The sequence below is a fragment of the Agelaius tricolor genome, unplaced genomic scaffold, assembly GCF_023055355.1.
Source record: "Agelaius tricolor isolate 1412-34295 unplaced genomic scaffold, bAgeTri1.0.p SCAF_1, whole genome shotgun sequence".
Lineage (NCBI taxonomy): Eukaryota > Metazoa > Chordata > Aves > Passeriformes > Icteridae > Agelaius > Agelaius tricolor.
Genome location: NW_027269261.1, coordinates 64,305,904 through 64,319,188, shown reverse-complemented (window position 1 = coordinate 64,319,188; position 13,285 = coordinate 64,305,904). Strand labels below are relative to the sequence as shown.

The 13,285-nt window shown below is 34.3% G+C and overlaps 1 protein-coding gene across 1 annotated transcript in view; it reads right to left on the bottom strand.

Moving 5' to 3' along the window:
* Positions 1–244: 244 nt before the first annotated feature.
* TRDN (triadin) overlaps positions 245–13,285 on the bottom strand; it is a 189,991-nt gene continuing 176,950 nt past the window's right edge. Inside the window, exon 37 of the mRNA XM_071437566.1 lies at positions 245–2,988. Coding sequence (XP_071293667.1) covers positions 2,846–2,988 — 143 coding nt within the window. The 3' untranslated portion in view covers positions 245–2,845. The remainder of the gene's footprint in view (positions 2,989–13,285) is intronic.

Here is a 13,285-nt window from a genome sequence, read left to right as displayed (position 1 = left end):
AGCTTTCCATATGTCAGAGTGAAATCAATAAAGTGTGTAAAAAAGCTGGCTAAGTATTGCTAAAAGCCCATTAGGAGTAAATACAATTCTGGATTAGTAAGTTTCCCAGCCTAATTGCATCTTCATAATCAACAGGTTTCTAAAGATTGCATATGTAAACCCTTGTCCTGCACTTTTGAATTCACAGAACAACATATCACAGCCACTGAAGCAGGGTTTATATTTTTTATTTTCCAAAATGTATAACAAACAGCATAAGTTTGTGCAATATTTCAGGCTAATTTGAGTAAAACCATGCAAACCAGGAAATTTTTTAAAGTTTCCAGGTGAATTTAAAGAGAAAAACGCTTGCGCTTCTGAGAGTGGACCTGTTTTTTTCTGTTTTTCTAGGCAGCGACATAGATGAGGAAACAAAATTAAATTACTGATTTTACATCACTTATGTAAAATTTTTATATTTATATTTTATATTTACTGTTATATTTATATTTTATATAAGTAAAATATAAATATAAATTTATATAAATAGAATATAAATTTATATTTATATTTTATATTTACTGTTTATATTTCCAAAGCTTTCAGATATCTAACACTGAAACATTCTTAATTGAAACATTATGGAAATGAGATCCAGAACAAATTCTTGTTATCTCCCATCTCAGATGGGAAGGAAGGATTAAGGCTAACTATAATGACTATAATGAAAAAAAAAGTTCCAAAAGAAGATGAAGATAATGAAGGCTTATAGTATACAATTTTTTTGTCCTGATTATTTGCATTAGATAAAATCTTGAATTAAATGATTTTTCAGAAAGTTAAAATCTCATTTTTAAGACAGCTTTCACAGTAAAAACCTAGGGCAATAACATCCATCATAATATATACAAAATCATGAATTGGAAGTAAAAAGTTGCTGGAAATATAAAAAGAGACACCAAGAGAAAATTGAAGATCATAATTCTACCATCAAAAATTCTCTGTTGGCAGTGCTATCTCCAGACCAGATCTCACAGGGTCTGTGGGGACATTCAACATGAGCACTCATGTCTATGGTGTGATTCTACATGGGAATAGCTACTTCTAGAGCAGGACCTGTTCCTACCTCTTTCTAGTCACCACTGCCTAAACTGCTTGTTGCAATGACAGTTTTTGCAGCACATGACCTGTGCAATATTAGAGCACATTAAGACCAAGGATCCAGTTCATGTAAGGCCATGACCAGTAATCAGAAAATACCAACTGGACCCAGCAGTGTAACAGCAAATCTTTCTGAATTGCAGTAATCTGTCAAAGAATCAGCAGTCCAAAACTCACATGAGTCAATTATTTGATTAAACTAAGATGGATGGGCAGGGAGAGTGTAAGAGGGAGGAGGCCAATGCTATCTTGGTCTATACTAAAAATAAAAAAGTGATGTACAGTTTTTGGTGTGTAGTAGTGGGTTTGCACAAAGAGGATCATGTTGCTTCAGCAGCCAACTACATAACTAAGGTCACTGCTGTATATTTCCCAGGTTAAATGCAAAAAATACAGTAAGGAAATGCAAACAAATAGCAGCTTGCAAAAAGGCATTATTTACATTGCCAGACATAGACTGGTGATATGCCAATTTTCATTCATGTGCCTTTAAATAGATCAAATGCCATCTTGTCTCTTTTTTAGGGCAACAAATTCTTTATTTCTTCATAAATGCACAAAAGAAGGTTGAGGACAAGCACATCTACTTTCAGTTCTACTGTAAGCCACTTACAGTAGTGTGCTGTGAGGAAGTTCTTTCATTTAATCTAGTAAAATGAGATACTTGGATTATTTAATGCGTTTATGTTTCATTTTTTTTTCTGATTGTTTGGGTTTGGTTTTGGTTTTGTTTTTGTTTACTGATCTGAGACAGCATCAAAATCACATAATTACTGCAAATTTGGGTTGTTTTAGTTTCATGAATGGCATCTCACATCCTAGCTTTTCATCTGGCTTAAGCTAATAGCAAATTGTTGGCTGTTATATTGTCCATTTAAATGGCTTTTGCTGCAAAACAATCTGATTTAGCCACGGAAGAGAAGTGGAAGCACTATAATTACTTCATTTGTTTCTCCAAACCTCCATGTCGGTAAAACAGTGTTTTTCTTAACCTTTGACAGCTGGTTTCCCTTTCTCTTCTCACTTAGGGCCTTAGGAAGAGAAGAGCTTGTATTTCACCAACAGGCAGGGCAAACAGTCCATTTAAGTTTCAGATTAAATAGAAATATTCATCATTAACATGACTTGTGGAGTCAACTTACTGATAGTGTATTGAGCTGCTCCGAGTAAGTGTGAGATTCAGGCTACACTGGTCAATGAGACATAAAAATAGCACCAGTCACAGAGCACATTTTCATGACTTAGTGAGGCATTTTCCTGTCAGCAATTTGATTGAACATTAAGAAGAAATGGTTTAGGATTGCAGCTAGTCTTGCAATCTTGCTGATATAAGAGCTACATTCAACCTTTCACTCCTTAGATAAGATTAAATGGAAAACAGACTCACTTCAATGCTGAGCATGTAGGTAAAGAAAAACAAGAGCGAAAGAGGCATGAAAACACACGCACATGCTCACACACACAGTCACATCAATGCCTTGTTAGCATTGCAGCCTTTCCATGAGAAACTGGGCACTTTTACATTTCTATCTTTGTTAAACACCGTTCATTACTGCTTGTTCTGCCGCTGCCCCATGGAAACAGTTCCAGGTACATGCGTGCAAGTGGATCGCGTTCCTGCAATGACAAGTACCACTGTAGCTACTGTGGACCTCAGCAGAAATGGTAAAGTGCAAAATGTCAGTGATCACAGGACTCAGTCTCTCTACTGCCCCGGTTTCCTTGTCTTTCTCTTGGAAGTCTTTGAGTGAGTCTTTTCTTCCTTGTTTGAAGGGGAATTAATAGGAAATTGCAGCCCAAATCCATTAGGTCCATTTAGGAAGACACATTGAAAGTAGCGGACAGGAGCTAGGAAAACAAGGAAGAGATTATTAATGTTTATGGTTTCCAAACTGGGGCCATGAGTCTATTCCATGTTCTTTTGAAAACATCTGCATGATTTCATTCCCACTAAGTCAGTTATAACATCACAAATCTCTAGTGTGATCACAAGCCAGGTTTCTCATATCAACAAGATTTTAGCTAAAAAGCTCAATGAGAGATCTTGTAGCACACGATGAGAAATCATGGACAATTTCATGTTTAAATACATAATTTTTCTCAGAGTTATACTACTCCTTCTCCCAGAGTACTTGCATTTTGGGATAGCTGAATGTAAGGCTCCAAAACTCACACATATATTTTCGGGTTTTTATATTTCACAGTGACTTTCAGATACACTGAAGAGTTCCAGAAAGACTCATATTTAATTCATATCTAACTCATCTCTATTTTATTAGACTTCAGGTGAATTATCTTTTATTATGAATAAAGGGATCATAAATTACGGTACCTATTTTCTGACCTTTCACAGTCATGGATTTTTTCTCCCTTTTAATTTTTGAGTACTGTGTATGTAGTCACACTTTTCATCATGTTTTAAAAGCTCTCAAGAGCACATGCTTCAGCACAGATGGAATTGATATCATTTGCTTGAAAAGCTGAGTTTTGCACTGTGAGATTAACATTGACAAGATTTTAAGACAGTTTTTAATCAGTTAGGTGTTTGGGAAAATGGCTGAAGGAATGTTGGCATCGGAAACAAGTCAGTTTTCATTCAGATGATTTTCTGATGACTTTCTCTTTCCCCTGATGTTCATCCCATTAAAAAAAAAAAAAAATTAGTTGTTCTCTGTGACAATTCTAAACTGAGATGGACTCTAGGGCTCCCTGCATTATAAACTGGGGTGCAGGCTTTATTTATTGACTTCCAAGTCCCATTAAATGGTGGAAAACAGAGCAGTGTGTCAGAAATGCTGGTATATTCCACCCAGTGGTATTATCCTCAGTGGTTTTCTTGCCTGACTCACGCAAAGGTTTTTTGTCTGAAAACCCACTTTAAAATAAAATTGGAAATTAGATCCTTCTGGATCTAATGACTTATTGTTTTTTTACTAAGTCTTAGAATGTATTTTTTCCCCCCAAATTCTCATTGTTTCTGTTTCTCTGTGAGATGGATCTCAGCTTTTTTTAGAAAACAGAGATAAAGCAACTCCCCTGATTAGAGTTCACAGCCCAAATGTGTCAGACCAAGATTCTCCTGTGAGGCTTGACAAGCCATGGACTGGGTGAATGTGCTAAGTCCTCCACCACTGACCCTTCTATGTACATGCTTGGGCAGAACTAGAAAGCTTCTGAGACATAATTTCAACAAATAGACTTACTCCATTCTTGAGCTAAGGTAACTTATATGAGTAAAATTAACTAAAAACAATGTATTGCCACAAAACCCACTATGATTAAAATCTGTATTGTCCTACCAAAATACTTAGTCAGAGATTTTTCAATCAGATCTTTTAAAAAAATCCCACTAACACAAAATCCCCTAAAATTTAATCACAGTGGATGCAAGATCGACAAAGAGAAATTCTTAAAGGAAGAAAAATGCCAATTACAAATTCCCCTTTTACTGTTAAAAGGAAACTATTTCTGTGTATTTCTTTTATGGATACAAAAATGAAAATTAAAAAAAGTCAATTACAATCTTCTTCATGAAGAAGGCAAGTAGGGCACCATGCACTTTCTAGCCCCACTAAATACAAATAAATATTTTACTTGTAGGTAAAAAAAAATTTACTACCCCCCTTGTGTTTTACATGCTATCAGGATGCAAAAATGCACCTCTTTTTCCTTCACTTGTATTCACAAACTTCTGTAAAAAAGCAACATACAAAGCTACATACTTGCAAGTATTTTAAGGATGGTTAGGTTATTTATGTATTGCAATTATAGCATGCCTGACAGCACAGTGTTTTCCAGAAGTGTTACTTGATAATTATTCTAAAACCACTAGTAGAACTAGCTGCTGCAATCTTTCATTTGAAATCCTCATGTATGATCTCTTGTTAAAAGCCACTAAATTCCTGAAGGGGGAAGGAAAGGGCAAACTTTAAGATTTTTGCAACTCAGCCAGCAGCTACAAAATAATAATGTGGCCCACAATTCTAAACTGGAAAAAAAAGATGTAGAAATTAACTAGGAATCATGTTTATTTGGAATGTGTAATGCTAAATATCACTGTATATTTTTTTATTTGGAATGTTAATACTTTGTTGCATTATTTCTATCTGCAGTGTTTGTGAAGTGATACCAGAGTTTTTTTGGCTGGTATGTACTCATGTTGATTTCAATATGGTGAAGTGATATTCAAATGTTTATATAGCCCATTACTTACCATCTATCTTTAGAAAACATCAGAAAAATGTTGCATAAAGAGGAACCTCAGGAGAAATAGGGATAGTAGTAATGAATTGTGTTAAATTTTCTCGTTATTTTCATAAGACTAACATAATTTGTTTCCAATTTGTCAAACTTTCAGTGCTGAAATTGGCTGCAGGCTATATATATGAATATATATATATATATTTTTTTTTCTTTTTTCCTGCATAGATCACCAAATACCCTCAAAAGGTATATATAAATAAAACAAAACCAAAACTCCCCAAAACCCTCAATGAACAACAGGGTGTTTTGTTTATTTCTCTGCCTGAAGAGTAAAAGCAAGATGGGATAAAGAGTGCAAATGGGACAGGAATAAGAACAAGGAGCTAGAAAAGGCAGGATATGTATAACAGGTTTTAAGGTAAGGAGGAAAAAACAATCCTGCTTCTTCCAGGATGTGCTGGTTTTGGCTGGAGTAGGTTTTGTCTCCTCTGTAGTAGGTAATATAGGACAATGTTTTGGATTCTGTCTGGAACAGTGTTGATAATTGAGGAATGGTTTAGTTCCTGCTGAGCAGGACTAACTCAATTGAGGCCTTTCTGCCTTTCACCCCACCCCACCAGTGCGTGGGCAGTGTGTGCACAAGGGTAGGGAGGGGACACAGCCGGGACAGCTGAGCCCAAGAGACCACAGGGAAATTCCATATCATATGGCATCATGCTCAGCAGATACAGCTGGGGGAGAAAAGAAGGGGAGGACATTTGGAGTGATGGCATTTGTTTTTCCAGGCATTGCTCATCCATGATGGAGCTCTATTTTCCTGCAAATGGTTGAATGGAAAGGAGCTTCTCTATGGATAGGAGTGAATGAATTCCTTGCTTTGCTTTGCTTGAGCATGTGGCTTTTTGTTTTATCTATTAAATTATCTTTATCTCAATCCAAGAGCTTTGAAAAAACTTTTGTGTTTTTTTTTTCAACAATCTACAAATATAAAAAAAAGTTTGTATTAATAATTTTTAATTGGATTTCCTTGGAATTAATCCAAAATATTTCATTCTGAAAAATCCCCATTTTCTTCAAATGTTCTTTTGAGGATTAGACAAACTAAAGGCACAATGCCTAATGAGTTTATCCTAATACTAAGGCAATGTTTACACATGATTTAAAACTTAAACAGATTCACTTGGTAAAAGATTGAACTATTTTGATATGTTGTAGAGTATGTGTGATTTAGTGGCTACACTTATAAGAGTACAAGATTTGATAAGCAAGGTGTTATGCTTCCAAATGTAGGTAGAGAAAGATGTAATTTTCAGGTTTTGGAAACAAACTATCAAAAAAGTATTTTTTCCCATACCATCTTTGTAGATTGTGTCTTATTAATTCTCCCAGTGCAAAACTACTCACTTATAAAAGCAAATTCATCATCATTCCTCGATGGAACAGATCTTTTATATTTTAGCTAATTAACAATCAGAGCTTTGAAATAGACATACTGTAGGTTTCCATATTTTCTGGTAAGTCTCTCATATTTCTTTTTATTTTTTTTTTATGGCTGATGAACCTCATACTTTTTTAAAACTGAATTGTCTGTCTCTATCATATTCAAACTTTTTTAGGTAAAATAAAGTCAGCTGTCCATATAGTAAATCTATACAGGATGAAATAGTTTCAGTATTACACTTTTTATTATGGCTTCTTTACAATTTCTGTTTCATGTTACCCTTCTTAGGCTGCTTTATGTAGCAAACCTCAGCTGCAAAACATGCAGATAAGATATTCATTCAGAAAATAACAACATTTTTGCTACTGTGTCTGCAACAGTGTTATGATACAAACCATAGTCAAGAGAACAATTTGAATTTTGGCATGCAAATAAGAATACAAATACTTTCCACACTGCTTTTGCAATTCCCACATTCAATATGAATGCAGAATGTGTCTTTAAAACTGAAGAGGGTTCTCACTTTGAATGTATTGTCTCATATCTTCAGAGCAAATGTTACCAAAAACAAAAAAGGAGGAACAGTAGGAGAAAAATGTGGTTTATCAGTAGACATATTAAATAGACATTGTTATCAGCTTAAGCATAAAGAAAAAGAAAAAAAGCCTTATATTTGGGCTATACTTTAGTTTAGGATGTAGTTTATGAGAATTAATATAATTACTTAAATTCCCCTTGTGAGTGCTACTGAGTAAACAAAAAAGTCAATGCTGGAAAAGTGTCATAACACTTTTTTAAGACATTAGAACTGGTGCTCTTATATGAGGACATCTGGTGCCCAAGATGAATTAATTTCCAAAAGGCTGGGGGAAGGGATATTAAGGAAATTTCTCAAAAAAAAAAAAAAAAAAAAAGAAAAGACTATAACTTTAAGTCATTTTTGCCAGGATGGAAATCAGTTAGAGAGAGAACAGCCAAGATGAGTTCCAGAAAGAGAAGAAACAATCAGAACCCCCTGATTCAAAGATTGTGTGAAGTTGTTTAGGGCTTATACAGTGGAAATGTTAAGTACCTACCACAGTTGCCCAATAATGTATAAAAATGGAGCTTATTTCTGCTCTTGATCTCTAAGTGATATGCATGTCACACAGAGGGCTCTTGCAATATTCCAATGTGAGGAGTATTGCAACAGCACTCTCCTGGAGTTTTCAATTCTTTAGCAGAAAGGAGGAACGCATCCTATAATAAAATTTTATAATCCTAAAGAGTATAAAGGTGCTCCTGTTTATGTATTACAATGATTAAAGTCTCCTTTCTATAAGGAGATAGCTGTTTGTAATGCAAGTCACCAAATTAAATATTCATTGAAAAGAAAACTCTTTTAGGCAATAGCAGTTTGGTTATTAAGGAAAAATTACAGAGAATGTGTGACAATTATTTTCTAGTTTGAATCCAATTTCTTCACTCAGAGGCTGTCCTAATAGAAATAAACAATGCAAAAACACAAAAATTCAGACAATCATAGTATTAGAAACTACTATTCAGTAAGCAATTACAAACAAAAGAAAAACTTTAACAACTACACTTATTTACTTCTCAGGAATGCACATGAAGTGCAAACAAATTTCAGCCATCAAAACTGAACCACACAACAGCAAAAGATTTTGTTCCAATGATTTGGTAACCAAAGATTTTTTCACTTACTAAAGGGTCAGGAAGAGAAGCAAGTGGTTCCCCCTTTCTCCCCTTCTTTTCCTGCCAATTTCAGCCCTGTTATGTAATATTTTGGTGATATTACAGTATGACAAAGTGACCACACAAAGCACAGGGCAGATGGGGAAGGTAAATCATGTGGAATCTTTTATAAATATCACAATTTTTTGCCTTCACACTTGCTAAAAAGAAGAATGTAAATCTCTTTGCTTAGTGGGCCTGTGAAACTTTTAATTACGTCTTAGTTTAATCACATTTAATTGCATTTTATTTCTTCAATAGAAAAATTGAATGCTGAGGGCCTCTGAGGAGACCAAATACTGTTTTCTTAGGTTCACAACAAACATGGCCCATAGATACCTGCTATTCAAACCAACATATTTGGGTCAAAAATTATATTATTTATTTTTCAATTAATTCTTTTCAACTCCTTTCTTATTGATCATGCTATACAGTCATAGTACTGTCATTCTCAGAAATTACAATGCTTAATGGGAAGAAGGATGGGAAAAAGAAGGGGAGAGAACATTTATATGTCCATTACAAATAAACAAGAAATATGACTACCACTTTAAGTCATTTCTATATATCTAAAAACATCCTCTACAAATGACATTTTTCTAGCATTGTATAGAAAATATATAGACAGGAAAAATAAAGCAATTATACCATGAGGACACCTATTTTGCATCTAATTTTGTGCCTTGAATAACAAAAGAAAATGAAGAATATTTGGAAAGTAGCTCCCAAAGCTCCTTTCAAAGTGTCTGTGATGCAATACAATTAATTGCATATCTTTGCAAAGACTGTCCAAGTTTTCATACCTGTTTTATCAAGGGGTTTGTCAGATAATAAGTTATTTAATGAAAAAGGGCTAAAGATGTTTGAGGAGCAGAATTAAATACTAGCAATAACATTGTTATTATAGCCATGAGAATTCAGATTCTCCTTAATAGCTCTTTTTCAGGCATTTGAGGAACTTCTCCAGCAAGGTCTGGAGAAGGTAAAATAGATTTATTCTATAAGAGTTAATATGCCTTTTCCCACAAAAAATGCTCAAAAGTGAGAAAAAGAAGATTTCTCCATAATGTGAAGTGTCTGTGGTCCCAGTTTGCCCCTAATTTTTGCTGAAAACACAAAAGAAATCAGCCTTTATCTGTGTTTCAATGTGCAAAAAAAATAGTATCAGTACAAAGTCAGTAGTACATGTCTCTAATAACACTATCTTAGTATAAAATATGATGAAAATGTATCTAATCAATTGCACTAGAAGGGCACTCTCATTATAGTTAATGTCATTAGAGGGGAAAATATCACCACATATATAAAAATATATATAAGATTAAGGGAACAGAACTGGTTAAGAACAGTTATGATCTGTCATTTGTCAAAGTCAGTGCTCTTTTTGAAACATAGCAACAAAGCTCAATGAATGTGATCTTTATTCTAAGAAAACCAATTTTGCAATAGGAGGTGAAATTTATTATTTCTGTCTTTTAGCTTGAGTGTGATAGATTACATCTAACAACCATTTAAGAAAAAAAATTTTGTTAACTGGCTCTTGCCTTGTCTAGCAAGAAGGCTAAATGGATAAATAAGCTGTATATTTACGGAATATTGTTACATTCCATGTTACGGTCACTGCACACAAACCACGTAATTCTCCCGTAAATGTGTGAACATCCCCAAAGTGACATTCCCCCAAGAGTCATTACAAAAAATCCTTTTTGTTAGACAGTAAAACCATGCAAGATGTAACAGTGCAACACATATGTGGCAATGCAGACATTTCCAACAAAGCATAGCAATAATCAGAGCACACAGGTTTTCAAACTTTGCTAGCATTGAGTTTTCTAAGGAGTCCAGTACTGGCATGATTTGTTGTATTACTGAAACATAGGAGCAAATGGATGAATAATTAAAAAATTGTATATAAGAAGGACCAGAAGTTATCAAACTTTTTCACAGTGCAACAGTAATAGTAATAGTACAGTGGTTTTGGTGGGCAGCAAAATCAAACTGGATTCTCTTGCTATTGCTCAATAAACACTGACAGTGTCATGGTAGGACACATTGTGTACTGGACATGAAATTTAGGCATGTTGAAATGACATTGACTCTGTCAACTTTCAACTAATGTAATTTCAACATATCACAAAAAAATAATTGTTTTTAAATAACTTATTCAAATTTAAAAATTGGTTTAAATTTTATATACAAACACATTTATGTGCACAAAAAAGGATGAAACCAAAGAAGAAGGAATAAACAGTTAGGGATCTTTTTATGTTAATAAGAATGGATACCAAGTAACTGGATGTTAATACCATGTATTTATTTCACTGTAAAGGCATGGAGTAGAGAAAGAAGGTAAGGAGAGGAGAAGAGAAAGGAGAGGAGGGAAACAGTGTATGATAAGGAAGTTAAGCAGCTAATGAAAGGGAAGTTGGTGTTTGAATGATGCAAGTGATTTCTTCATTTCAGTTATCATTCTAACTGAAATCTTTATTGAATAAAGGTTTGAGAGATTTTTGGATTTTGTGTAGCATTATGTTCACACACTTTCTCAATAACAACTGCTCTGCTGGGAACAACAGGACTTCTTTTATGACAATAAAAACTCAATAAAGAGACAGTGTTGAACTGTATGATAAATTTGAACTGCTGGCAAACCCTGGTAGAACCAAATTCACCATGCTTGACAACAGGCACTGGAGGCACTACATTCTGGATTTAGCTCTAGCCATGTGACATAAAGCTGGGATGCAATTCAGATTCTGAAGGGATGAGTAACCCTTCAGATGAGAAGTTCCTCTCTGATTTACCATGGAGAAAATATGCTCTTTTCTAAGTGCTTAAGATTAGAAAAGATCAGATCTGTGCCTGTGTGCTACTTACAATGAAAAATGGAGCTAAATTAGAATATCTTCATCCTGAATTTGCACAGTTCTGGGAATAAGGAAAGACAGGAAGAAACTGTAGGAACTCAATAGGCTGTCTTCTTAAAATATTTCGAAACATCTGCTGCTACTTATTTAAAAATTGTATCACATAATTAGGATTTTTCCACAGGATTTCACTATACTGATGATAGTCTGGAAACATGAACTCACTCCAATATCCAGAAGCCTGGTTTCAGCTGATAATTTTTTAAAAACAAAACCTATGCTGATGAAAAAATATGACAGCAATTACTTTCCTAAAGCTGAAGAGGGATTTGAAGAAATGGCCATTTATCTGAAACAAAGATAAATAATCTCTGACTTGGAAAACTGCTGAACAATCACATTTTTTATATAGCTTTACTTCCACAAAGTATGTCATGGGAATATATAATATGTACTTTTTTTCACTTCTCTTGCAATGTGATTTAAGAAGATATGCCAGTCAAACTAAAGGGCAAAATGAACACAACAATGTTCACTAAGTTACTAAACATTTATATTTTGTTTGTGGCAAAATTGTTCAGAGACTTATATGGATATATTTTTGCTTCATTTGTCTTGAAATAAATTTCACATATATTTACAAATGTTTGGAGCCTTTTAGTTTAATTTTAAAAAAATTTTTTGACCCAGTTAAAGGGAAAACAATGAACTCATTGTTAAACAGGCATAAATAACATTACTAATTGGGTTCATTTTTCAAATCTAAGCAAAACAGCTTCTCTCTACTGGACCTAAACCGGTGTGCTAAATAATAAATTTTTTCATAGCCGTTCTTTTCCCATAGGCTTGTATGCTTAGTTTCACCAGTCTGTCCCACATTTATAGAAAACACAGGTATTTCTTTAATAATTTGCTAGATAAATAAATTTTGGAATTAACATAAGAAGGAATCAGTTAATGAGTTAATTGCAAAAAACCACAGCTTCTGATTACTTTGTGCATTTAAAAATTTTTCTTATCCTCCAATTAATTTTTTTCCCAAATGTCCTTTATTTACGGGGTTGCTCTCTGCGAGTTTTCCCTTGGTGTATTCTCTGGTAGAACTTTTTTCATAATCTTTTAATATAGAAAACCACTCCTAGCTCATGGGGCACATTAACAAGTGTAATGAGAGAGGTCTAATAATGTTTGTGGACCAAGACTTAGGGTGGACTTCAGCCACTTTGAGCAAGATTTAGGTTGAGTACCAGTACCCACATTTGAAGTCATGTTCACCAAGCAGATCCTCAAAGACACCAGGAAATATCTCTTCATTGTAAACTGCAGAGCTCTCCAAATATTAAACTTAGTGCTGTGCATATGCATGAGCCACATGAGCCATCTCTATACATTACTAGGTGTGCCTGGGAGCACCAAATTTAATGTGCAACTATTTCACCGGATAACTGTTTTGAAGTATTTTACATAAAGAGGTTTCTGAAAGAGAAACAGGCCTATCAAATAGATGTCTTGTAAATTAACCTCAGGTACCAATGACTCTTGTATTGATGGATCTGGAATTGGGCAAAATTGAGAGGAACATGCAGCTTGCACTCCACTTACATTATTTTGTAACTCAGAAACACTAGTGCCCTCCTGGAGAATAGAAGCTGTAAAACTGAGCTTTTCCAGTTGAAGAGGGCTGTGAAAGAGTATCATCTTAACCCCTTAGAGACTGCACAATGACTACAAAGGTATAAAGAAACTATCGTCTCTATCATTTTAAAAGCAAAGTACCTACAGCTGCATTTTGTCAAGGGCCTGATGAAGGGACTTGGTCATACTCAAAACATGTCTGGCAGATAGGAATTGAGATTCAATCTCAGTAATTCCCAATTCTACAAATCAAGACAATAAATAA